The sequence below is a fragment of the Rhipicephalus microplus genome, chromosome X, assembly GCF_043290135.1.
Source record: "Rhipicephalus microplus isolate Deutch F79 chromosome X, USDA_Rmic, whole genome shotgun sequence".
In the NCBI taxonomy this organism is placed as follows: Eukaryota; Metazoa; Arthropoda; class Arachnida; order Ixodida; family Ixodidae; genus Rhipicephalus; species Rhipicephalus microplus.
In genome coordinates, this window is record NC_134710.1 from 423,768,174 (window position 1) to 423,795,102 (window position 26,929).

General features: G+C 44.8%; 1 protein-coding gene and 1 pseudogene across 6 annotated transcripts in view; one reads left to right on the forward strand and one right to left on the reverse strand.

Annotated features, from left to right (window-relative positions):
• LOC119184760 (tubulin gamma-1 chain) overlaps nucleotides 1-20,832 on the reverse strand; it is a 30,496-nt gene extending 9,664 nt beyond the window's left edge. Inside the window, exons 1-10 of one of the 6 annotated variants that reach the window (XM_075880353.1) lie at nucleotides 20,624-20,832; nucleotides 17,087-17,271; nucleotides 14,702-14,752; nucleotides 14,571-14,632; nucleotides 14,317-14,484; nucleotides 13,021-13,169; nucleotides 12,354-12,567; nucleotides 10,157-10,306; nucleotides 7,491-7,643; nucleotides 2,319-2,480 (exon numbers count right to left, since the gene is read on the reverse strand). In XM_075880353.1, the coding sequence (XP_075736468.1) occupies nucleotides 2,319-2,480; nucleotides 7,491-7,643; nucleotides 10,157-10,306; nucleotides 12,354-12,567; nucleotides 13,021-13,169; nucleotides 14,317-14,415 (927 nt within the window). In that variant the 5' untranslated portion in view covers nucleotides 14,416-14,484; nucleotides 14,571-14,632; nucleotides 14,702-14,752; nucleotides 17,087-17,271; nucleotides 20,624-20,832. Of the gene's footprint in view, nucleotides 1-2,318; nucleotides 2,481-7,490; nucleotides 7,644-10,156; nucleotides 10,307-12,353; nucleotides 12,568-13,020; nucleotides 13,170-14,316; nucleotides 14,485-14,570; nucleotides 14,633-14,701; nucleotides 14,753-14,948; nucleotides 15,164-17,086; nucleotides 17,734-20,229; nucleotides 20,468-20,623 lie in introns of those variants that run through there. The other 5 variants (XM_075880352.1, XM_075880354.1, XM_075880355.1 and 2 more) reach the window with 5 other exon arrangements.
• LOC142775483 (putative ATP-dependent RNA helicase DDX27) overlaps nucleotides 12,572-26,929 on the forward strand; it is a 51,162-nt pseudogene continuing 36,804 nt past the window's right edge.

Here is a 26,929-nt window from a genome sequence, read left to right on the forward strand (position 1 = left end):
GACTAGCAGACCGACGGACAGGTAGACGGACGCGTAAAGCGGCTATGTGCCACGTTATGCGAGATGGCAGTTCTTGTAGTGTTCTCTAGAAGGAACCACGGACGGACGCATGGACGGACAAACAGACAGACTAGAAGGCGGACGTACAGGAAGATGGACGCGTTAAGCTGCTATGTGTTACAGGGTATGCGAGATGGTGGTACTTGGAGTGTTCACTAGATAGACGCACGGATGCACGCATCGACAGACAGACTAGCAGACGGACAGGTCGACGGACGCGTAAAGCGGCTATTTGCCACAGGGTATGAGACAGATGGTACTTGGAGTGTTCACTAGATGGACGCACGGTCGGACGGACAGACAGACAGACTAGCAGACGGACGGACAGGCAGACGGACGCGTAAAGCGGCTATGTGCCACTGGGTATGCGAGATGGAGGTACTTTGAGTGTTCTCTAGATGGACGCACGGACCGATGCATGGACGGAAAGTCAGACAGACTAGGCTACATGCCCGGCCAATGTCCATTTTCTCTTCTTGATTTCAACTATGATGTCCTTAACCCCCGTTTCTTTTCTAATCCACTCTGCTCTCTTCTTGTCTCTTAAGGTTACACCTACCATTTTTCTTTCCATTGCTCGCTGTGTCGTCCTCAATTTAGGCTGAACCCTCTTTGTAAGCCTTTAGGTTTCTGCTCCGTAGCTATGTACCGGCGAGACACAGCTGTTATATACCTTCCTCTTGAAGGATAGTGGCAATCTACCTGTCATAATTTGAGAGTGCTTGCCAAATGTGCTCCTCCCCATTCTTATTCTTCTTATTACTTCAATCTCGTGGTTCGGCTCCGCGGTTATTACCTGCCCTAAGTAGACATAGTCTTTTACAACTTGAAGTGGACTATTACCTATCTCGAAGCACGGCTCTCTTCCGAGGTTGTTGTACATTACTTTCGTTTTCTGCAGATTAATATTAAAACACACCTTTCTGCTCTCCTTGTCTAACTTTGTAATCATGAGTTGCAATTTGTCCCCTGAAGTTACTCAGCAATGCAATGTCATTAGCGAAGCGCAGGTTACTAAGGTACTCTCCATTAACTCCTATCTCTAACTCTTCCCATTTTAGGCCCCTGAAAACCTCCTGGAAGCATGCTACAAATAGCACTGGGGAGATTGCATCCCCCTGCTTTACACCCTTCTTGACTGATATTCTGTTGCTTTCTTTATAAAGCACAATGTTAGCAGTTGATCCCCTGTAGATTTCTTCCAGGATGTTTATATATGATTTATTGACGCCCTGATTCCGCAGTGTCTGCATGACTGCTGATATTTCTACTGAATCAAATGCCTTCTCGTAATCTATGAAGGCAATGTATAGTGGTTGGCTATATTCTGAGCATTTCTCTATTACCTGATTGATAGTATGAATGTGGTCGATTGTTGAGTATGAGTAACCTGTTCGAAATCCTGCTTGTTCTGTTGGTTGATTGAATTCTAATGTTTTCTTACCTCTGTTAGCAATTACCTTTGTAAATAGCTTCTATACTACGGAGAGCAAGCTGATTGGTCTGTAATTCTTTAAGTCCTTGTCATCTCCTTTCTTATGTATTAAGATGAAGTGATGACTTTTAAATATCTGAAGGGGTCTCTTTTATTAGGACTTTGACAGTTCTCTTTGGGAAGTTCGAATAGTAAAATTCCAGTGCAAATTGAGTCAAATATAAAACACTACTAAAAAAATATTCAAAATTTAGAATATTTGCACACTCCTAACTGCAACTATTAGTTTGTTTAAAATAGGCACCTATTAATGAGGTTTGACTGTGGTCAACACAATCTTGTTATGTGGCTTTTGATTGATAACATTCAAACCAAGTCAACGTTCATATCGTGAGGTGCTCTGTTCTGTGTTCAGCTGTGTTGCACACATTTAAAAATTAATTATATGTTGTAGACTATATTGCGCATTAATATTCTGCGGATTCGTCCACACAAATGTATCACATAAGTTGCAGTAGACTCTCAGTGAACGAAACTTTCTTCGCTGTTCAAATGGAACAAACGCCTCTGATACGATTCGTTTTGCACTGGAATTCTGCACCTCTCTCTATCTCTCAGTAAAGGAAACTGCTGTTAAATGAAACACATTTTCATGGTACCTTCAGTGCTCCTTTTAACAGACTGTCAAGCTATTTGCTTTTACCTTATACAAGGCGATGGCAGTGGTACATCGACAGGTATAAAAGGAGTTACAAAAGTGAGAGTATGAATAATACACAGGCATTAAGCAAGAGCTGTGTAGCAAAAAAAACTAGCCAAATACCGAGGCGATGCCGGTGTGGTTGGCAAGCATAAGGCCGCTGACTCTGTGCTGTGTCTGGACGTACGGTGACTTGCGGGACAGCGCCACCTGGATGCTGGCCGGGTTCCAGGGAATGAACTGCACCAGCTTGCGCTCACGTATCCTTTCTAGACTCTTGTGTACCTGCACGGACGTCCTGCCACGCTCAGTACATATCGTATCAGCAAGGCACACTTACAGTTAGTGAACCATATAATGAAGTCGGCGACATCGGCAATTCGCTGTGCTACAGGAAATTGTACCTTTCCTTCAAAGTACGGTAATAAAACATTTGAGCCGTGCATTTTTCTTTTCTTTTTTACACGAGAAATGCATACCTACCAAGTTTGAGGATTGGGATCGAGAAGATTTCCGCAACAAGAGGGGGGAATCACACAATTTATTTCCCCTCCCCCTTTTTTGCACCAAAATGAAAAAGTATCACGCAAAAACGAGGGGGAGGGGTCTATAAATTTTGGCGTTGCTGTCTTATAATGGCTTGGAGTGGCTGAACACAACAAGGTAGGGTTTTGCAGCTACAGTAGAAGGTGCGAGTCTGAAAAAGGGTCTGTGAATATTTGTATCTCCCAAAATTTTGCGTCATCAAATCAATTAGCAGAATTTATTTCTGTCTTCTGGAATACATGTGAATGAACAGGATGGCGCAGCCGGCTGCGGCAAAAGCGCGGATTGAAGCTTCACTTCAGGCTAACTGAAAACTTAACTTTGGACAGGAATGCCAACACGCTTCAGCCTTTTTTTACATCTTTACTGCCTTTAGCCGGCGATTGGCCGGCCGCTACGGCCGAGGCCAAAAGTTCTTTGACCGGCGAAACGCCGGCCACTTAGAAAATTATTGTTTTTCATGATCGTTCATAGATGACAGTACATTGGTTGGTGTTTGCCTTTTGTTTGATGTGTTCTCCGCTAGATGGACATAGTTGTCCACTGTTATACAGTGCAGTCCACTTATAACGATATCGAGAAAACCTAAAAATATGATCGTTATAACCGGTGATCGTTATATCTGGACTGCCGCCAAAAAATCGTCGCCGGACGTACCTTTTGTAGCTCCAGGCTTCATTTCGCTATTTTCACCAATTAATAAATATTGTAGATAGTAGGATGTCAAAAACAAGACTTTATTTCTTACTCCGAAGAACGCATCACGGGTTCGCTGAGGAAGAGAGAGTGACCGACGGCGGGGTGGGAGCAGTGGGAGGAAGAAAGCACAGCCAGAGGTACACAGCCGGAATGCCAACGAGGCCCCGCCCCGATGCCGCCGCGCCGCTTTGCTTTTCGCTTTTTTTATTTTCTCTCTCTTTCTCGCTTTCGTTCGGCAAGCTACGAGTAGCTTGCCGGCTTGCCGTTGTAGAAGGCGGGGAGCCGCGGAGCGCGGCGCTTTGCTTTTCGCTTTTTTTTTTAATTCTCTTAGCCTCTCCGCGGTCGACGCGCGGCGAGGCGCAAAACGTGACACAGCTGGCGCCATCTGTAGCGCGTCGCGCCAACTCGCGATGCTCTCCTCGGCTTTTTGAGCGGCCGGGACGCGCTGCCGGCGCTGTGCTGCAGTGGCGGCAGATACGTACTCGCCTACGCTAACTTTTCGTCTTGTCTCGGCATAGTTCGTTTCAGAGGAACTTATCAATCTAAATGTTACGATTATTCTGAATGAAACATGCCGTCCGCGGCAAACTTTTCATCGTTGTATCCGATATGCGGTGGATAACATATCGTTATATATGGTTTTTTTCCCCATAGCCCCAATGCATAAAATGAGACTGTTAAGTCGACCCATCGTTATAACCGATATATCGTTATATGTGGTATCGTTATAAGTGGACTGCACTGTAGTTATTTTTGTGCGTGTTGGGAGCTGTTTTGTGTGCGAAGTGAGCGAGGCCATTGCGACCGGTCTTGTTCAAAACATGGCATCGCGGCGAAAGCGTGGTTTGACAGAAGACGAAATTCTGCAACTTGTGTTTGACAGCGACGCCGAAAGTGACATTTGTGATGATGAAGATGTTTCATTAGACGATGGGGAGGATCAAAGTGATGAAAGTAGTAGTGATGAGGAGGAGGAGGAGGAGAACGTGTGTGCAGCAGAATATCCGCTGGATACTTTGCCGCCTTCTTCAAAGGCGGGAAAGATGAAAGAATGGCAATGGGAAGAAGATGACAGTGTGGAAAATATTGTCAAGCACTCCTTCAGCGGCCAGCCTGGCATCAAGAGATCCATCGAGCTTCAAGTAGGTGGAAATCCCACTGCTCTTGGAATGTTCAATGCGCTTCTTGGAGTGGCGATTTGGAGCATCATCGCGTTGCACACAAACGGCTTCGCACGCGAAAGGCAGCTTTTGCATCCTGACTCCTCATGGCATAAAACAACCGCCGACGAAGTGAAAGCCTACTTCACCTTGTGTGTGCTGATGAGCCAAGTAAAGAAGAGTAGCATTCAGTCCTACTGGTCAACGAGGTCTGTTACCAGTACACTATTTTTTGCCACTGTGATGTCAAGACATCGTTTTTGGGCGCTGTCGCGGTACCTGCATTTCTGCAACAACAGCCTTCCCCAAAGTGAAGACCGGCTCTGGAAGATACGGCCTGTCCTCGATATCATACTCAAGTCCTTTGGCGTGGCGTATAATCCCGAAGCAAGTGTTGCGGTGGACGAAAGTCTGATGAAGTTCCGCGGTCGCCTGTCCTACGTACAATTCAACTCCTCGAAACGAGCAAGATTTGGAGTGAAATTCTACAAACTCTGTGAGTCATCTAGTGGCTAACTACCTCAATTGTTCAATTTATACTGGAAAAAGTGAGAAGACGCCAGCAACAGATGGGCTATTGTGCAGTAAGTCCGTTGTTCTTGACCTCGTTGGAAAACGCCTTCCTGACGGCCACACAACATTTATGGACAACTGGTACTCTTCGCCTACACTTTTTGGTCACCTCAAAGATGCGGGTTCGAATGCCGTTGGTACAGTTCGTCTACACCGCAAGAATATGCCAAAAGGCTTCAAGCAGCTCAAGTTGAAAAAAGGTGAATGCGAAGTTCTCTTTGCGAGAGGGATCATGGCTCTAACATGGCAAGATAAAAAGCAGGTCACTATGCTGTCAACCGTGCACAGTGGAGCAAATGTGATTGATTCCGGCAAGAAGGGTCGCGGGAACGGCCTGCCAAATTTGAAACCGTAAGTTGTATTAGACTACAACAGAGGAATGGGAGGAGTTGATCGCGAGGACCAACAACTTGCTTCTTTTCCCATTATGAGAAGATACGCAAAAGGCTACAAGAAAATTTTCTTTTACATTATGGACATAGCTGTCTATAACAGCTATGTTTTATTTGGAAAAGCTACCAGCAAGCGGCTCCACTACACCGATTGGAAGGTCAATCTCGCCGAGGCCATTTTCGAAGAGGTCACTCTGCCCCTTTACCGCGGCCGAAGAAACCCACCTGTCGCGGCTACACCAATGCGCCTGCAAGCTTCCGAGTGGGCTCTTTTTCCTCGTCAGATCTTTTCGAACGAAGTAAAAAAAATCCATCCAGGCTTTGCGTAGTTCGCAATTCACATGGCAAAAAGTCCGAGACTCGGTGGGAGTGCGAAAAATGCGAAGTTGCGCTTCACATGCCTGTGTGTTTTAAAGAATTTCACACACGCAAATCATACTGAACGAGTTGCTGCAGTAAAGCATTGCAAACAGTATAAAGCAAGAATTGTGGTTCTATGACGTTTCTTGCACTTTATTGTGATTTTTATACACCGCCCCATGCCGCCCGCTGGCGCGAAACTTTTGCCGCGAAGTGGTAGGCAGGATTGGGCGTGCAGTGCACGGAAGCCAATGGGTTAATCTACCGCTGCATCAGTCGTGTGCCCTCAGCTAGTAGTCGCTATAGATGATCGCATCGCCGCGGCCATGGTATCACACGTGGCGGTTGCGGAAAACGGGAGTTCTGTTTTCAATCTGCATGCGCTGGCTGTGAACGTGCCTTCAAAACCAAGGCGTGTTTTGCTAACTATGATCGCATCTGCTGTGGTCTATGATCGCATCTGCTTTCCACAGCGTTTGAGGAAAGCAACATCGCTTTGACTGGTCAGGTATTGGACGCGCGCGCACTTTAAGAGTTCTGTGAGTTACGTTGTCATCATACATTATCGTGCCAAGAGCGACGATGGTTTCATCCACAGTGGTTCTGACAAGTGATAACCACAGTTCCGACAGAGTGTCGGTTGGCTGCGCACGTCCTTCTAAAGCTTCGAGTATGCTGCTCTTGACCTTCGTTCGACGGTTTCGGTACTAAAATTCATACGACCCGCCGTGATTAGGAAAAGTGTTTGTAACATTTGAATTTCGGCCCAACAGACAGAGTGAAATTTTGCAGGGGAATTTCCCGAATTCGTATCAGCCAGTTTTGCATCACTGAGATTATACTGTATGTTTATATGAAGGTCCTTTAAATTCGTGTACAATCAAATGCGTTGGGTTCGCAAAAAGCCTGGATGAGACTGGACTGCATGTTTTTCAATGTGGCCGGATCACGCCCGGAAATTTCGATTTTGGGGGAGATTCCTGATAACTGTACAAACATAAGAGCTGGTCGACATCCAGGAGTCTCCCGAATTTTGGCAGGTATTGAAATGTTGTAATTGGTCAACAAAAAAGTGAACCTTACTCAGATTCACTCAAGATATATACTTTACCCTCAAGTGTCGCTCGGATTCAGACCTGCAAAAACTTTTTGCTGCCAGACTCACTCACAGCGAGACTCAGGCTCAGTAAGAGAAGAAGGAAACTTGCCACTTTCGGTGCAACAGCTGTTGCCTTTCATAAGTTTTCTTGCCGGGACACTGGTTATAGAATGAGGCTTTTCTAGTTCATCATATGTTATTCCTTCTTAAAGTTTTTCAGCAAACTGAGCAAAGGTAACAATATGTACTTGTGCACATGTGGACACAGGTGGACTGGTTGGTTGCTCATGTTTCGGAAGTGACTCAGGCTATGAGAGATGCCTAGTGGTGGGCTCCAGATAACTTTGAACACCTGGGGTCCTTCGACATGTATTGACACAGCACAGTACTAGGGCCTCTAGCATTTCACCTTCATCAAAATGTGATTATCGCAGTAACTGTCCTTTTTTTTGCGCCATGGACTCACCTGTGTTGGATCCACCTCGCCCTGGATGATGTTGAGGATGCTGATGTAGCAATGGCTGGCCGTACGGTCGTGACCGATAGATACCATCATGTTTTTCGGCTGCAGCAGCCGCCTCATGACATCGAACACAGTTGTCTTGCGTACACTGGGCGCCTGCACAAGGTGCAGTAAACCGAATGTTAACTGTTAACAAGAGGACACTGACAAAACATCACCAAATTTTGACTTCCGAATGAAACATTTCAACTGCTCGAGTTATTCAATCAAACAAGCTTCCATATGTTCTCAACTAGGGGCTATACAGCTAGCTTTTCAGTGCGAAATCGGAAAAAAAGAAAGAAAAATAGAGTTGAGAGTCACCAAATAGCGTTAGACTTGAATGAATACAAAGAACCTTGAGGACTAGTTTTTCTTTTTCATTTTTAGATGCAACCTTAATGAAAACCAGTATCTAATAAAAGGAAGGCATGGAGTTGGGAAGTACCGTAATTACTCGAATCTAACGCGCACCTTTTTTCCGGTTAAGCGAGTTCATAAATCGCATGCGCGTTAGAATCGAGTACGAACAAAAAAGTTACGGTCAATCTATTGCCATCGCAAATCCGAAATGGCCGCCCCCTACGTACGTCGGCATGGCGCGTCGACTGTTTCTGCCTATGTGTTTCCCATGTGCGGCACTTCATACGTGTGCTGAGGAGTTCGTCATCTAGTAGTGCATTAGCATCGACGGCGTGGAAGGGCCGATTCCAAAAACTCGGGTGCACCACGATGCCGCTTTTAAAAGAAAAGTCATCGCGTGTGCACAAACGGACGGAAATCGGGCCGCATCGCGGTCGTTCCCGAAACGTGCGTGCGGGACCGGCGGAAACAAAAGCAGAAGATTGTCGACGGCAAAGCTTCACACAAAGGCTTCAGTCAACCACAGCAGGGTCGGTTTCCGCAAATTAAAGAGCTGCTCGGCGAGTATGTGCTTGAGCAGCGAGCGGCACAGCGCCCCGTGACGACAGAACTGCTCCCAGTGCGGGCTATGCAATTAGTCTTAGAAAAAGGTCTAATGCGGAGCCAGTTTAAAGCGAGCAGGTGCTGGCTAATTAACTATATGAAGAGGAAAGGCTCTTCCCTCCGAAGGGGGACATGCATATGCGAAAACTTTTGCGGAGAAGTACGATGAAAAGCTTTACAGTTTTCAGAGGTTCGTCCTAAACTTGCGGCGCAACAACGGCTACCTGCTTGGGCAAATCTGGAATGTGGATCAGACGCCTCTTTACTTCGACATGCCTGGCACCACAACCGTCGAGAAGAAGGGGGCGAAGCAAGTTCGCATGCTGACACGGTAAAACTACAGTGACAGCAATGCTCTGTTACACGTCAGATGGGCACAAGCTTCGCCCGTACCTCATATTTAAATGGAAGACAATCCCGAAAGGAATCGTTTTTTCGAGTGGTGTGATCGTGCGGGCCAGCGAAAAAAAATGGGTGCGCGTTGCAATCAATGGCTTACTTTTTTTTTTTCGCGGTGGAAATCGGGTGCGCGTTACAATCGAGGGCGCGGTAGAATCGAGTAAATACGGTACTACTACTATAGAGTTGGTACGGCCAGTCATATCTTTGTGAAACACAGCTGGAACAGTGTGGGACACTGTAAATTGCTCTGTTCAAGATAGAGGCTATGGTGCCGTGTACTCTGAGCAGCGAAGCTTGTAACTAGCCACAATTTCAGTGCTGACAAAACATACCTAAGCATAGTACCAACACAGAGAGGAAATCATAGGAAACAATTGGAAAAAGCAAGACAGTCCCGCTTGCTCTTTTGGTGCAGAGATTTAAGGAATCGTGAGCAATCTGACAGCCTGAACACAAGCAACCCACTTTGTGCAAGGGCTGCATCTAAGAAACAACAACTGTGAAATGGAGTGTGGCCCTTGCAAGAGGACACGTGGCAATGATAAGTTAGATATTTGCGAAGAAAGTTAGATTCATTATAATGAGACCAGTTGGGCTTGCAAAATGCTGCAGGCCTGCTGCAAGCTTTCTGTTAACCCCGTGCACCATGTAGGTGCCATCAACATATCGCACTTAGCAGCGACTCTAATGGTATGCGTAAGTGATGCGAGTAAGGGAAAAAAACAACGTATGCATACAACAGGTCATTAGCTGTGGCCTTTTCATTTTGAGCTTACTAAAGTGTAGTGAGGTATCGGGTACTCTCAAATGCAGTGATACTACACTTGGATCTGGGCCAAATCATAACTCATGGGGAGTCATATGTGCTCCCCCAACATCCGCCTTTCAGCAAACCTTGGGCAGCTCCAACAACGTTCTACATTTCATTCTGAACATGTAGATTCTGTTGTAAAGGACCACATGCAAATGACGACCATGCACAAAAAAATTATCTGTAAACAAAAACCACATTTCTATTGCAATAATGAATGACACTTTGTACTCCTCTCTGAATGGGCAATTAGTGCTCCCTTTGCATGAAATGGAAGCTAAGCCTGCATGGAGGCCGCATCTAATGTCCGAAACTAAGCTTTTTACAAGGTCAAAAGTTTCGCTGCAGAAAGCTGTAGCAACATGCGATGCTGCTAGAAATGCAAACACAACAAGCATGTTGAGACAAAAGGCACTTCGTCTACAGACAATCGTGAGCGGTGCACTCTCACCTCGTGGTCAGTCGTGAGAGGCGTATAGCCCGTCATCAGGAAGTGAAGATTCGGCGTTGGAATTAGTTGTGCAATGAGACTGATTAGGTTGTTGTTCATGTAGCTGGGATACCGAAGGGTGGTCGTGCTCACAGACATGATTGTCGACACCTGCAGCCAAAGCGTTAAGCAGAGAAGAGTGTATCTCCTTTGAATAAACTGTACAAGGACAACCAGCTGCAAAAACCTTGCATTAAGAAAGGTTCCCCTCCACTTATCAGCAAACTTCCCCTACCCCTCCCCAATAGAACACTGAAAACATAGACGGGTCAAGAAGCATAACTATGCGTATATGAAACTGCCAAATCATATTTTAGCTCCCATGTTAAGACGCATCATTTCCAAATTGGTTCTCACAGAACTGTCTATTTTCATTTCTTAGACATAGCAGGCAATATATATATAATAAAACTGGTTCATGCGACTTACTGCTAAAATTTAGAGTAGTGTTTTGAAGCATGATAATTTTAGGAATGTTCGAAGACACTTTTGCATACTTGCACATTGCAGATGCCTGTATATGTTTTTCAACAAGACATGGCTGCTAATATTGAGATTTCAGAATTTTGCGAGAGTAGGTTTTCTGAAGATACAAATAAAGTAGAGCTCTGTGAATAACAATATTTGGGTGCAAAGGAAATATGAATAAATAAGTGTGAGTGCAAATCAAATAGAATATTTTTTTGAAAACTTTTGCCAAAAATATTTTCTGATTACATCAAAGCAAAATTGCAGTAAAAAAAAAAAGTTGGAGAGGATTTTTAGGCATATTCTCATGAGACAGCAACATGAAAGTGCTCCTTTTCACTAGGTTGAAGAAGCGCTGGCAAGGTGGTATTTCAGTCTTGTAAATAATGAGACAATGCAGAGGCCGAATTGTACTTATCTACACGATTTGGTGCAACGAAACTGCTGCTGACAACACTTTGCACGTGAGAGGCAAAGACACTATTTCCTCAGCTTCTCCTCCTCTCTCAACTTCTGTGGAAGCCTAACTGATGTGACATACAATGTTATGCTCCCTTTGAGTGAGAAGTTCCAAGTTCCAAATCTTTGACATCCGATGTTTCGGACTTCCTTCCCAAATTTCAGGTCCAAAACAGTATTCATTGAGCCCCACCTTTGCCACATCTGTCATCTCCATGCTGGAACAAGTATTTTTTTTAGTCAATACTTTTGCAACCGTAGCAGCGCCTGAAAGAGCAGCTTTGCTGCAGTACGCGTATGTGACAAGGCGAAGCAAACCCGAAAATCTGAAGGGATCACTTTTAATTGGACGATAACTGCATTTGCCTTTGGAAAGTTCAAATAGTAAAAATTCCAGTGCTATTTTCAGCACGTGATTAACTTGGGAAATGGTGTGTGCTGACGAATTCGTCACGTGGGGAAGGGTGTTGTGCGCAAAAGGCATACACACAAATTTGTGGAGTGCATTTCGTTCGTCATTTATCTTAATCTGTTCACACGTGGGAAAAAATGTGTCGGCCAAACCAGTAGGTGTGTGAATGAGCGATTGAGAGAACACAATTACAAGGCGAATAAACTGCCGCCAGAAGGTTTTCGCGCTCTTCACATTCACGCGTGTGGCTGCCGGCCTTTGTTCCAGAGTACAATCATTGTTGGTCGGCATAAGGATGAGATGACTCGGTTGATCATAGAAGCCGAACTTATTGATGCTCTTGGAGATGTATGTATTAGCAAGCCTTCAATTGCCTTGTCACCCAAGGAACTGGCGTTCCTGCGTACGCAGTGATACGCGACTTTATCTGTGAGGTTTTTTGTTGTCCTATTTATCGCTTTTTCTTGTGGGTAGATGGCATTGTCGTGTATGTATCTGAATTACACGTGCTTATCTTCTTGCTCGCCTGACGATTATGGCTTAAAAGCGGCTTAGAGGTCGAAAATAAACATGTTGATAGTAGCGCTCTGTCTTCTCAGTCTATTCTTTCCTGTGTTCGTTTTTTCGCCTCGCGCTACATAAATTTCTTTCAAATGTTTCACCAACAAGCCCACATCGCCACTCTCGTCTGAGTTAGCACCTCGTTTTCAACTAAAAGAAGTCTGCTTTAATCTCTATTGAACAGATTATGCAGGGAACAAGAAAGACTTCGAGAAAACGAAGAAGTCTAATTTATGTAATTTCCTAAAGGGCACTCACCAGCGTGTTAATGTGTGCAAAAGATGGGTTTTCAATGTGCAGCCGGTCAACCGCAATCTGGTTGAGAGCAACGTTGTCGAGGACGACAACAGAGTCTGCATTTTGCTTGAGCCTGCGCAGGGTGAGCAGGGAGTTGTAGGGCTGGACCACAACGTCGCTCATCTCGTCCTGATTGGGAAACACCGAGTATGTCTGGATCAACTTCTTTGGGAACCTGGAACACATTCCGGTGGTTGGGCGTAAGTGTGCTAGGCTGGGCAACTGGTAATCGCTCACAGCTCCCGCGTCTCTTAGGCAGTCACTACACATTTGCTTGTATATACTGGCTTATAATCAGAAATAAAGCTACAGTTTTTAATCAGCGCTTGCATGTGTTTTTTTATGGCATTTTGTCCTTTCTTGAGCTGTTTTGCGATAAATGAATTAAATGCAGCACCCAGCAACATTGCAAATACATTTCATAAATACGTAATTGGTAAGCGTAATTGGTAATCTTTGCATGACAATGCTTTCATGTAACAATTAAGCATTAAACTTTTCTATGTTTCCTGATGTTTTTATCCTCTATTTGTTCATAATGTTAATGATGAGCAAAAATAGAATATCTTTGTTGTAATTAAGAAATTAAGCAATGCTCATGAATACTGAAAAGGTGACAACAACACACCTGTCGTTTAGACGTTCAAGAATGTACGAGCCCATCCCAGAGCCCGTGCCACCAGCGATTGAGTGGCAAAGCACAAAGCCTTCTAGGGAGTCACTGCCCTCGGCTTCCCTCTCTATGATGTCAAAAACGTCCTCATGAAGACGTTCACCCTTGGTTGAGAAAAAAAAAGAAAGGACACCATCATTCAAAAGATCAATCAGAAAGGAAGTGCATTGACTTGGAGTGAAAATCCACTCGAAAAAGATGTTTAAAGTAGTGCACGATGGTGGGTGATCGCACTCTGGCAGCACTGCTTGGAAGGGAGGAAATCAAACCCTACTCATTCTAACTTATCACTGCCTCGAGCAATCTAATCTGGTTACCATTGACAATAACAACGCCACTGTCTTCTAGTATGCTGGCAGTGTCGGTGAGGCTGATTGCATGAGGTGCAACTTAACGCGCTGGATGACGATTTGCGCTGAACCCAATTCACAGACACACAAATGGAAAATGAAGTTATCCCATATAGTTTGCAGAAGCCATAGTGGTGGGCCATAAGACACCAAAAGCACTTCGCTTGCTTTTTCACGAACTGAGACAGGTGCAACAGGGCTATTCTGAAGTCACAATGCTACCAGGTGTTCAGAGGATGTCTCTCACACAACTAGCAGAACCAACAGCAGTCACGTGGTATTGCAAATGCATCATGAGCATTACAATGTACAAAGCACATTGATTAGCTCGCCCTGTAAATAACGTCAACCAATGAACAGGTAGTATAAAAATCTGCATTGAGGCTCCCTAGACTGATGTTACAGAAGTCAATCAATATTGATCATAATAAAACAGCTGTAACAAACAGCAAGGGTTCACAATCTAAAAGTTAGTTGAGCGATAGTTATAGCGTGAGAACACGACGACGACACAGAGACAAGAAGGACACGAGCGCTACCCTCTGTGTTGTCGTTCTGTTCTCGCGCTATAACTATCGTCACGTGATACCAACTAGCCCAAACTGTCACACTTCTTAGTTGCGCGGATGCATACAAGGGAAAGAGACAACGCAAGCTGTTCATTTCCACTGTCTCGTGTGAGTGTCCGCACACTTAGCGTTGGATTTATAGTGGTCGAAGGGCTCAAGCTAAATTTATCAATTTTGTAGGAAGCATTGGACAGACCAAACGGCACTTCTATCATTCATCTCTGCTAACAGCCGCCAATCAGGGCTGACAAAGCACGAATAAACAACGTCGAAAAAGTCAACGCTACACGAAACCGCGGCAGAATTTTTTACAAGCATATGAGCGTAAGTACCTGCGAGTAACCGACGGCCCAGTTGTTTCCAGCACCGCCTCCAGATTGCGAGAGGTAGACGTTTTCCTGGTTGTACAGTTTCGCGTACGGAGAGTTCATGATCGTGTTGATCACTCGAGGTTCCAAGTCTAGGAGTACCGCTCGAGGTATGTAGTGTTGATCGTCGGCCTGCGAGAATCATTCATTCATTTAGAAAACGATGAAACAGGACAGTTCGGACGATCGAAGATGCTGCACTACTAAGACGGATGTACCTGGTAAAAGAACACGTCCTTCCTGTCGATGCCGTCGGTTGCAAAGCTTTCCAGGACACCCTCTAGACGCGGTAAGACGATGTTAGATTCTTACAAGATAACAAAAACAGGGGAATAAAAATAAACGGTACCTGGGCTGATGCCGTGCTCGGCGCATAGCTTCTTCCAGAATTCGAAGCCAACTGAAATATAAAGAGTAACGTTCGATTGAAATCATTTCCACTGCGTTAAGGAATTGGTATGCATGCATGTTTTGAGATAGCGGAAATATGGCAACAGCCTAAAGATTGAGCTTTCATAAAGCCGGAATCAGCATGCGTTATTCCCGCCAGAAACGGTCAAGCGTCGGACTCAATGCAGCGGACGCTACCGCCTTACTTTGGTTGCCGCATTGGCCCAGCTGAAGCATAATCATCTCCCGTGGCATCGTGTCCCTGGCTGTGGTCACCGAAGCACGGCAATATCGGCGAAATAATCCAAGTTCGTTCTAACGACCGGTTAGGGTTTAACTCTGCGCGTGCGTGTGAGATCTCGACCTCTCAAGCAGCAAATAGCGAAAAACCAGAAAAGACAAAGACTATACATGGGTGCACGTGACCCGGCCCGAGCCACGTGCGCACAACAAGAAATAACGCAACGTTTATTACGCATGTGCATAAAAAAAAGTGCTGCAAGGCAATAATAAACACTTTCCGTTTCATTACACAACAATATATCTTATTTTTAAATTGCATATTTCTCGCTACGCGGTTTTTTGGTGCGAGTAGACGGCCTCATGCCAGCAACAGTGGAGTTCGCTCGCCGAAGCCGTCGCGTGTATGAGGTTTGCCTGCGCTAGCGACTGATCGCGCGAAGACCATCTACGCCGCATCGCTCGTCGCTGTCGCGTGCATTGTCGCGCTTATGAGGTTTGGCCCTCATCCTAGGCACGTACCTAGAGTTTTCTAGGGAAATTTCGCAACTGTGATGGTAGCGCTATCACTTGTTCGACGGTGCAAACGTTCTGTAATTGCATTGCACAGCGCACGTGTGCGCGTGGTGTGGTTGGTTGTGTGTGTCGTTCAACATGACTGAGGAACTTGATGTGTCCGACAAAAGCGACAGTGAAGATGAGGTAATTAGACTTCCAAATCTGCTATTGTGCCTCAAGAACATGTCGGTGATGGGCAGGTTTTTTCAATCTTCGGAACTGAAGATGCCGCTGCTGCGTGGTGTTTTCACGCTGTCGATTTCGCAAAGAAGGGCCGTCCGTGACAATTTCATCATATACATGTGATTCATAGTGAATGCTGTCTTTTCTTGTGTACCGAAGCCGGCACTACGATGTCTGATCCGTTGGTTGATACCAGAACCTTGTTCCAGAAAGTTTAGTGGTTCGTTCACAGTTAGTGCAGAAACTTGAAGCGCAGTGGCATGACTTGTTCTCAAACGTGCGCCCGCAATTTCACGTTGTGTAGACATTTAGATCGACGGATGCACCCTGTGCGTTTGCGCACCTGTCCTGATTGAACTTGCGATTCATATGTCTTGTTGGAGGGCCGGATTTTGAGGCTGAATATTCATACTTTCGAGGGATTGAAGTTTCACGGGCGTGCTGCGCATAGCACCAGCCAGACATTTTATTTGCAATCTCATGCAGAGTGCGTTAACTGTTTCCTTGACTTGCGATCGGCCTTGTTTCTCGGAAAGTGACATATGGTGCCAGGTTACCAACAGGGGACGCGTTACCTCTGATTTTAAACACCAGTTGTGTGTGCCAGACTGTGTTGCGAATTACATCGCAACACAGTCTGGTACCAGTAGTGTGTAGCACTGCCACATGTTATTATTTTACAACTAGTGCATGCTGAATTGTACGCAGACTATTGTGTACACCCTGACACTCCTCGCTGTGTGGAGACTAGTGGAAAGCGGATGTTTTTTTTTTCTTCATTTCATGGGCGAAAGAAACCTGCCGCTCTTTTGCAAACCTGCCCTTGCTTATGAGCTACAAACTGCATTTGAATTGATTTAGTTTTCATCTGTACTATTATCCTATGAAGCCATCCTATCCCAAGAAAAAGAAGTGCTTTTGCTGCAGAGCTTGCTAAAATGTATTGAAGTGTGCTTATGTTAAAACCCGTTCTGTCCCTATTTTGTAGTGTGCCTTCTCGTCGGACTTTCATTTTGTGGACACTGCAGCCGAATATTTTCACGACACATGGAGCGATCTGACAAAACTTGTCAAGAGAAAAAAGACAATGAGGTTAGATGAGAAAATATCAAGGGCGATAGAGAAACGCAAGGTATGAGCATTTTTGTAATTACAATAGTTTATCTGGTAATCTTGAGGGGGACTAAGGTACTTTTCTGTTGGTATAAGAGATATTCAATGATGTTACGAGAGGCCCCACGGTCTCTGGGTAGCGTATCGTGAGGGCCAACGGACTGGGCAGGGAGTATCCAGGCTGTGGCCAGGCAAAAGGCAGCCAGAATGAATGAATGAATAGACATTATTTAATGTCTGGGAGTTTTACCGGGCGAGGCGGGGGAAGAGGGGAATGACCCCTGTCCCTTCCCACTCTCCGTTGATTATGATGGTGATGCCTCAGGTGACCGCTCGAAGTCCTTGCACCCGGGCGGCATCTTCAGCTTGCTGAACGGCCCAAAGCTGGTCGTCCAGCTCGTCGCTTGTGAGTGCTGCCTCCCAGTGGCAGTGCAACTGATGTTGCCGATCGGCAGAGGGAAAAAACAGTTAATTTACAATGTATGTACAAAATGTGTACGAGAAAGCAGCCGATGCCACATGCACCGGCCTTTTATAAGCGCCAAGGTGCTCGAGAATAAAGGTGCAGCCCCTCTGTTTAGATGCGCACAGCGTCTCTGACGAACGCCTCCAGTGTCCGTGAAGAAGGTGTCAAGTATCCCTTTGAAAGATGCCAGCCAAAAAGAAAGAGCACTGTCAAAGTGGTAGCGCGTTCTGCACGTTACTGCCGATGTATTCGTAACAGTGAGCTCGGTTCACCAGAGGGTGCCAGTAAGCGCCTTCATCTAGAGCTACTGTATATGCTATCTTTAGGTAGCATAGTTGTGCATAGGTTCATCATCTTGACGGCTGAAGCGCCCCATCATGCAGGAAAGGGACTCCTTCCGGAAGAAGGCGCCAATGAGGCCCAGCGGATCAGTGTTGTTTCTTGCTCGTTCATAACTTGTCGCTGGTGCTATGACTTTCTGTTTAAAGAAAAAAAAAAAGGAAAACTTGGAAAAATAATGCCTTTAGATAGTACTGCTGGTGTAGCTTATTTTATGGCCGTCACCATAGGAAGTAATATTTTTGTTTTAAAAAAGCAAACAGGAAAGCCTTGACTTCATTTGTAGAGAATTGTGCACACGATTCCCGACAAATTAAGCTTCGCAAATCACTTTTTTTACGTAAATTTTGGTGTAGCGCATTCAGCGATTAAGTAGGTAGCTTGATAAAATAATAGTTAAAACTGTGTTTTGTAAATAATGCAAGTAAACAAGAATTTTCAGCATATCTATGTAGCTGTGGCATAAAGTACACACTCTGTGAGGCTTCGAATGTAATGCTGCATGGTGGCTGTACAAAATTATACTGTTTTTATAGATCTGTTTTAGAGTTTGGAAATATATTTCTATTCAATTCGATACCCATCATTGTAGCTGTGCAGCTAAGATGTTTCACTGCTAAGCTTGAGGATGCTAGACCCATTCCAGGCCATGGAACCTCTGTACTTATAGATTTATACCGGTGTCACACGGGCACTGTCAATTGGGATAAGAGCTGACCCCAATCTGGCTTGATCCAAATCAGATGTTATTGCACGGTAACTTTTAGTCGTGATCATGCCGATCAAGATGATCCAGATCATAACCTGATGGACGTCTGTGGCAAACTTGATCCAAATTGGTACCGTGTAGCAGCAATGGTTGTTGATTGTTATGAAGAACTCTGATCCTGATCAGTCCTAATAGCGATCAAAAGGGCCCATGTAACACAGGTACTGGTGCATCTCAAGAAACTACAGTTAGTAAAATTTTATGTCGAGTGCAGTGATACATATTGTGGTTCTGGCGTGTGAAGCACTGATGTAGATTAATATACAGCGAGCAGGATCTGTTCAGATGACAAATAGACAAGGCAGATATAAAAAAAAACTAGAACATCTCCCCAAGCCATCACACATTTAGTATAGATTTTTTAAAACCTATGAAGGGATGTAGAAGACACGTTTACACAAGAATCGCCTTTTGGCCGAGTATGAAATGCCTTACATGCACATTGTCACTTATAGGGCCTTGACGGTGTGGAATTTTTAAGTATAAGCTGGCATCTATGTTTCACATGTGCATAACATTTGTGTGTGTGCCTCAATAGCACGCATAACATTGTAGTATCAAATCAAGTTTATCTTTTTATGTCATACAGAAAGAAAAGACCTTAAAAAAACAAAGCTATGTGTGAAACAGCATGTCTAGTTGACAGCCCCATAAAAAACAATAAAATAAAAAGTATGGCTAGCATAATGCAAAATATTTCTAACGAGGTGTGCGTCATCATGTTCGATGATAACATCAGTGTTTTCCTCTATATGGCAGCGTTAAAGTGTCGTTTTCTTTCACTAGAAGGCCCCAAAACGTAATAATAACCAGTGTATAAATTTGTAACAAATATAATAGGTCATTTTATATTACAGCATATTGTCCGTAACATGTCAGTATCTGTAATTTATTATTTTTGGAATTATGAATATGGAGTTGACTTGGCCTACTTTTTGGGGCTGTGGATATGTAAGTTCTTTCAGTGGTGTTTTCACTAAGTTGTGTCGATTTGCCTTGAAGGCACTTTTTGAAGGTTTAGTTGATGCGAATTGACAAGAATCGCTTAGCGCAAGAAAAAGACACTGCACACGAGAAAGACACACAAGAGACAAGTGTTATCTGTGTCTTTCTCATGTGATGCGGCTTTTTCTTGCTCTAAGTAATCTTTGTCATTGTAAAGTTGCATCATGTGGCAAAAATAAAAGATGTGAGACTGCGGAGAAATAATACCAATTCATATCATGAATGAAAGTATAGTTCGAAACATAGGTAGGCAAAACTTGTGGAGCTCATTTAGACTTACTCATCAAATATATTTCGCGCTGAATATTCATTATAAGACGTGGTGATCATACGTGTTTGTTGTTGCCTGTGGGCGGCCCCAGTGGCACTGCTGTCGCGACACAGTAGCCAATTAGGAGCCAGTCATACGACTTAAATGTGAGGTAGAAGGTTCTTCATTGTCCCTGACCTGGCGTTGCTCGGTGTAACTAATATTGTGCCTGCTGCCATGAGTCTAGGTCTAGTCTGCGAAGGCTAGTAGTCAGGGGTCAAGACCAAGTGTGAAAGGTAGATGGTTCGAGAGTAAGAGGTTTAAGAGGTCTAGTAGGGAGGGTAATGTGTGGAAGGACCATGGTCGGAAAGGTAGGAGGCTTAAGGAGGTCTGTGGAAGGGCAGGTGCGAAATGTCCATGGTCAGAGAGGTATAGGAGGCTGAATACTCACTCGGACTCAGACTCGGCAAAATATTTCTGAGCTGGACTCGCTCGGAATCACACTTACGAAAATTTTCTTCAGCCGGACTAACTCGGACTCAAACTCACCAAAATATTACTTACCCGGACTCTTCAGACTCAAGGCTTAATCTGAGTGAGTCGACTCATGAGTGAGTTCGCCGACCTTGCTTTCAACTTGCACATTAGCTTTGTTTTCCTTTCACGAATCGACAAGCTATAGTGGCTAGTAATACAATTGCTACTTGTAGTGTTACTCTGTAGGGGGTCTGTCCTATGTACGGCTGACCCAGAAGCCTATAGCTAATGTTCCAGCCGCACACAGTTATACCGTGCACAATTATTGTCCCCTATCTGTAGCTTGTCTCATGGCAGCTACACAGGCTCGGGCGAATAAGGCAACAGGCTAGGTCAACAAAATGACACTTTATTGCTATATGTTAGCAATAGTGGGTAAATGTCGCATTGAGAGACAGATAACAAAGGTGTTGACGCTTACTCTTTTGTCGTTGTCGTCCTCAGCTCGCAGGGGGTTGCGGGTTAGACCTCCTCCTTCCTAAGCCGGTGTCAGAAAGAGTGAGTGTGCGGCTGTCCGCACACTAGTTTTGTTCACAGACCCGGTTTCCCTCTCTCTGAGGAAGGTTTGTTCCTTCGCTGAGGGAGTGAAATCTGTTCTGTGCGCTGGGAAAGTGGGAATCGCGAGCGCTGGTCGCGGGGGCGTTCCATTCCTTCGCAAGAGGCTTTATTGACTTGTACCTAAAAGGACAGACTTGTCCTCGCGACTAGGCTGTCACGCGACCGTAAAAGAGAAGGGGTGGCTGGGCGCACGTGCTCCCCCACAAATCTTACCTGTTTACTTCATAAGCCTGCCAAAGCGACGGTGGGATTATTCACAGCTGTCAGAGATTACAAGCCTCAAACATGCACGTCCCCTCGGTGAATCGGAAAGATGCTTTCCGCTTCTGTATGAGTAGAAGAAAAACTGGGCTTTCAATCTCTTTCTCGAGGTCACAACCATATCAAAATCAAATAAGAGTTCAGGGAAATCATAAGGGCTAATCTTTGGTTTCATTTGTAAACATACTCATATAGAAAAGGAAAATGGCAGAAGGTGTATAAAGACAAATTGCCACGAAGCTTATATTTTGTGCATCCTGTTGATTTTCTCACTAATTGGGCTCTTTTCCCATGTGCTTTCTGGTGTATTTGTATATTTTGAAGAAGTATGGCCTTGGTAGGGGGATCTAACCCATTTTTGACCACAGTTGAACTTACGTTCAGGCGATTGCCTAATATAAACCCTGAAATGTTGCCCTAAGGCGCCGATGCTGCTGAGTTGATATCCTGGCACTCGTAGTGCAGAAATGTGGGTTCAGCTCTTGTCCTTGGCAAGTTAACAATTTTCCAATTTTATTCCGTTATTTTATCCATGGTTCGATGAAACCTCCATTGTATTTCCGCTGTGCATTTCTCAGGCTCACCGTCTGTGGACCTGATGTTTTGATCAGCATTCCGTTTTTGTTATGCTTTTCTGCCACGGTTTCCAAGACTGTTAGATTGCAGACTGTGGGCTTGTGCACTATATTGCTACTGTATGGCACTAACAATGATTACTGATAAACACACCTTCAAAAACGCAATGTTTTTACGGCTCACTGGAGAGATATGCTGGTAATAAAGATTGAAGTGAGCATTTCTAAAATGTATTTTTAATTTACCACCAGACACCCTGAGGACCAAAAAGAAGAAAGGAAAAGATCCCCGAGCGAAGCAGAAAGCTATCACTGTAGAAGGGGTTGAGGTATGTACTTAGATTGGTGTGCTACTTAATCTGGGATGTATCTTTAGAAAAGCCATTTGATCAATAGGCAGGTTTTGTAAATGTTTGTTTCAACACCAGTCAGAAGTAAGTAGATCGCTTTTTTTAATATTTTGTAAGGAATGAGTAGAAGTGTCAGTTTAAAAGGTATACATGCAATACAGCTCACAAAATTGGCAGTGGTGACATAGATTGCTGTGAAATAATGTGGATTGTAGCACAGAGTCCTGTGGCATCTAATTCAAGTTCGGAAGCAAGCAAGCATGTGTGTGAGACTGGGTGGACAAATGGATTGCATGCCAATGTCTTTCCTGTGTTTTCTGTATTAAAATCATTTATGCGAATACCATGACTTGCTATCATGATTTTGTTATAATTCTTCGACCCTCGTGGGATGCGTAAATCAGCCTTTTAATGCATTCAAGCTTCTCTACGTGTGAACTGCACGCCATGCTCGGAAACTCTGAATTCTGATGCAGTCATGGTTACGAACTTTTGATGTTCCTGTTTGGGGTGGGTCGCCACTGCTTTTTCAGAATGAGGAAGATGAACCAGAAGACGGGACGCAGGCATTTTTTGGTGACGAGGACACCTCGTTTCAGCAGATGAATTTATCCAGACCATTACTGAAGGTATATCATTTACTGATCATTAAATAGATTGAAAGAGTAATTTTTTAGGTACTACAATATCAGTGCTTTGAACAGGAATGTATCATATTTATAATGAACATCAGCACCTTGTAATAATAATGGAATCTTGTGTAATAAAGGAATCTGTAGAATATCTCGCTGTCTTATCAGTAATCATAATTCACTTATGAAGCAGTTTTTTTTTTTAAGGTACATAAATTGAAAGTCTCAAAGCTGAAGCTGGACAGAGTTTAATATAAGGTCGCATTAGTCATGACCTTGTAGAATTTAAGTGAAACTTTAATTCAGACTTAAAAATAGCGAGTCAGAAAGAGACTGGTCATCCATAATGACACCAGAAAATGGGCTTAGTTTGAGCATCTTCAAAAGATTGAACCAGAGGAATAAATATGCTTATGAAAAGGACAAGGACAGAGATTTTGGTCATGCTAAGGTGTCTTTTGAGGTGTTCAAGTGTTTTCTTTTTGTACTCAAGATACAGAACCTCTATGTGAAAAATATACTCCTTTGGTCCAATGACTGCTTCTTCCTTGTCAATCATTCCAGGCACTGACTGCCATGAACTTCGTCTACCCGACACCAATACAGTCATCAACCATACTGATGGCACTCTTAGGCAGGGATATCTATGCATGTGCTGCAACAGGAACAGGTGAGAAGGCGTGTGCAGTGTGTCCAGTTAGCTCAAAACTGCCAGGCCTTAGAATGCCTTGCAGTTTGTACCAGTAAATTTGCCGTAATATCCCGAGCAAGCGCACCAACCTAAGCGAGTTCTCCCGCCTTTTTCTTTTTTTTTTCTGTCAGTTTTACTTTTATTCGCCCATCAACGGTGAATAAAATCTTTTATTGAGTGTGTAGTATTCAATGAATCATTCCGGTAGAAGCATGGGTTTGCATTCCTTGTTCTTAGCAGCTCTTCCACCACCACCACAATAAATTTTGATCTGTGACAGTGCAAGGGATTCCCTTCCGAATTTTGCCGCATTGTCTTTCATTGGGAAGAGGGGGGAAGGGATTGTTCAGGATTTTACTGTACAACTGTAGATTGATCATTCGCATCACAATAATTGGCAGATAAAGACCGGGTAGTTGAGCCTATGTATTTGTATTGCGAGCTTCTTCTTTTTTTTTTTTTAGCAGCATTGCATGATTTAATGCCTTTCATGCACTGATCTGGTAACTCGTCACATGGCAAGCGCTCTCCCACTGCCCCCTTTTCGCTAAAAAAACAACAACAAAAAGCATTTTGTGCAAACTCATTGCTATACCTGATCTAAGCTAACAAATCGTGTACATTGCTGCTGCTGTTATTTGATGTGACTACTATGCTTCAACATATATGTCTAAGTAGGCATAACTTTCGCAACACACACCGAAGTTTCATACATGTCTGGCGAATACTAAAAAATAAATGGGGCATGTAAGATATTCATTTCGGATAGTATGATTTGTATAATGAAATTATTGATCAAAGTATGACAGAAATCTTTGTGGTTATCAACTTATTCTGAACCAGTTGGAGCTGGAAATGTAGCTTTTAGGGGCAATGCATGCGTCTTGATTCCTGCATTTTTCGTATGGTGTGCTAAGGTGCGTTTTGTTGCTTTAGTGTGCATATTTCATTCGATTCGTCTGCCACAGTGGTGTAGCGGGTTCGATCTCGGCTGCGGGGGTTGCCAGTTCGATTGAGGTGAAAAGGTAGGGGCCCATATACTGTGCGATGTCAGCGCACATTAAGGGGGGACGTGGCAAGTAAAACTAATTTTTTTATTATTGTACTGTTTGTGATGCAATTTGGTGTGTGTATATAGATGATTGTGAGGATTCCAAATACGAAAACCGTTTTCAAATACCACTTGTACTTTTTGAGTTACAAGCATAATTATACTAATTAATGCTCTTCACAAATAAAGAGATAATTATTGCTAAATGAAATTATTTTTTTATATTATTATGTTCCCAAAGCATCAACTTGTGCAAAGAAGCTATTAGTTGATTTTTCTAGTTCTTGTAACCATAAATAAAATTTCCAAAACATGGATGTTGTTTCGCGCACACATCGCAGTAATTATAAAATGTGTTCTAAAAATTTTAAATGATGAGTAAGAAGAGAGATAAAGCTTTATTGCACTGCTAAAAGCCTCCTGAGCCTAGTGCAAAAAACGGAACGACTCTATCAGTCTTTGTTAGAAAATGACAGATGTTCTAGCGAAGGCACATAGGCGAAAATCAAGAGTTGAGAAAACTGACTTTGAAAGTTCACTCTTGTTTGGAAGTTCACAACATGCCTAAAACACTCAGAATCCTCCTGGGCAGTAATCCTGAGATGCTGTGGCCTTGGCCCCTGTAGAGTGCAACCCAGTTTCGGGCTTCTTTGTCGTGGAACAATGCGCCTTTTGAGCCCTCTTTACCCTTTTGGCATCCTTTTCGGCTGCTCGCCGCAAAGACCAGTCTCCTGGATTGAAGCCCAGTTGAGCAGTGATCTCTTGCAGCGCACTCTTGCAGCCAACATTGAAACGGCAGACTGCATCTGCAACTGCACTTTCCACACTCCGAAGGGAGGCGAACTGGCTCTTGGACTGGAGTGACCAAATGACGCTGTTCATACTCTCCACGGCGTTCTGGGTTTTTCCCTGCGCACACTTTTCAAGGAGCTCTTTGTTCGAGAGGCGCTTGTAGATTGGCAGCAGTGCCACTCGCACGTGAGGGGGCAGTTTATGTTTGTGAGGCGGCAGCGGCTCTCCCTTGGCCAATGCCTGATTGTGCGGGCACCAGGAGTCGCTCCCACTTGGGCACAGGTCGTGGTGTGGATCCAGGTCTGTGGATGTTACATCGTAATAAGGTACGTACGGCTGTCACCGTCGCAGAGCACATTGATGTATCGAAGCTTGTACTTGGTAAACGATCTTTCAAACATGATCCTAGCGGCTTCTACTTCCATTTGGCCTGCATTAGCATCGGTGTTCTTTTGGCACTGTGGCTTGTGTTTCTCAAGCCACTCCTCATAGTTGTCGTCACCAGGCTTGGGGCCAACAGCACAGCCTTGGCAGTAGTTCCAAGACCTGCGCCCACTGCGCGATTTCTTCACTGCTCAGAATCTGGGCCGAAACTCGTGATAGAATGTTCGACGCGCGAACGCCCGGAGTTGCAACGGCTGCCGACGCAGTGCCATTGCAATCGGGTTCGCGAGAGCGTCCATCACGGTCGACGGCATCCGGCGGTCCGATATACGACGATGTGGCACCTTCCACACTCTCGGCCTCACAACAATCAGCGAAGGGTCTGAGTAGAGGCTCCGTGACGCTTGAAGAGCATGCTCTGTCCAGGACTGCGACTGTAACGGCAGCCGCAGTCGTCTGCCCTTTGTTCCAAGCTTTCCGACGCTTGCCGTACCTGTGGACTCTCCGGAACCGCCACTCCTCATAGTTGTCGTCACCAGGCTTGGGGCCAACAGCACAGCCTTGGCAGTAGTTCCAAGACCAAGCCTGTGTACAGCTCGATTACACAGCCCACGCCAATACGACTTCTGTGCCCCCTCGTCATCCACGTGCCGTCGTAAACGACGTCAATGTTGCCTGGCACTCCTCCTAGGTCCTTGTAAATGTCATGCACCTTCTGTGCACTTTCTGCTTCAATGCGGGTGGCAGCTGATGTGGTGGTAGGGTGGCTGTACTTCTTTTGCAGTCTCTGGTAGGACTTGTGGTGCAGTGCTCGATGCGAAATGTCCATCGCAGAAAAAAATGTCATTTATGGCAGATTGTTTTCTGCCAACTGACTGCACAGCCATCAAAGCACGCACGTTTACCTCAAAGGGGTTCGTTTTTTGTTGCCCGGAGCACCTCGGGGACGACCACGCACTGTTCACTATGCCACAATTGTCACAAAAAAGTTCCATCCTCGCCGCGAGTCCAAGGCAGTGCGTAGTCTCGAGGCGTATCGACCCTTCGTCGCACTTGTTGCACTTTGCTGACGAAAGCAGACCGTTCAGACTCTTCTTATTTACAATGAAGAATGTGGAGTCCTTACCGCCGTCATTTTCGTCGCAGCCTTCGTTCAGAAGCTCGAGTTTCTGCTTTGAAGCGGACTTCGATGCTACGGCATCCAAAACATCCCGCCTTGTCTGCGCCCACTGCGCGATTTCTTCACTGCTCAGAATCTGGGCCAAAACTCGTGATAGAATGTTCGACGCGCGAACGCCCGGAGTTGCAACGGCTGCCGACGCGGTGCCATTGCAATCGGGTTCGCGAGAGCGTCCATCACGATCGACGGCATCCGGCGGTCCGATATACGACGATGTGGCACCTTCCACACTCTCGGCCTCACAACAATCAGC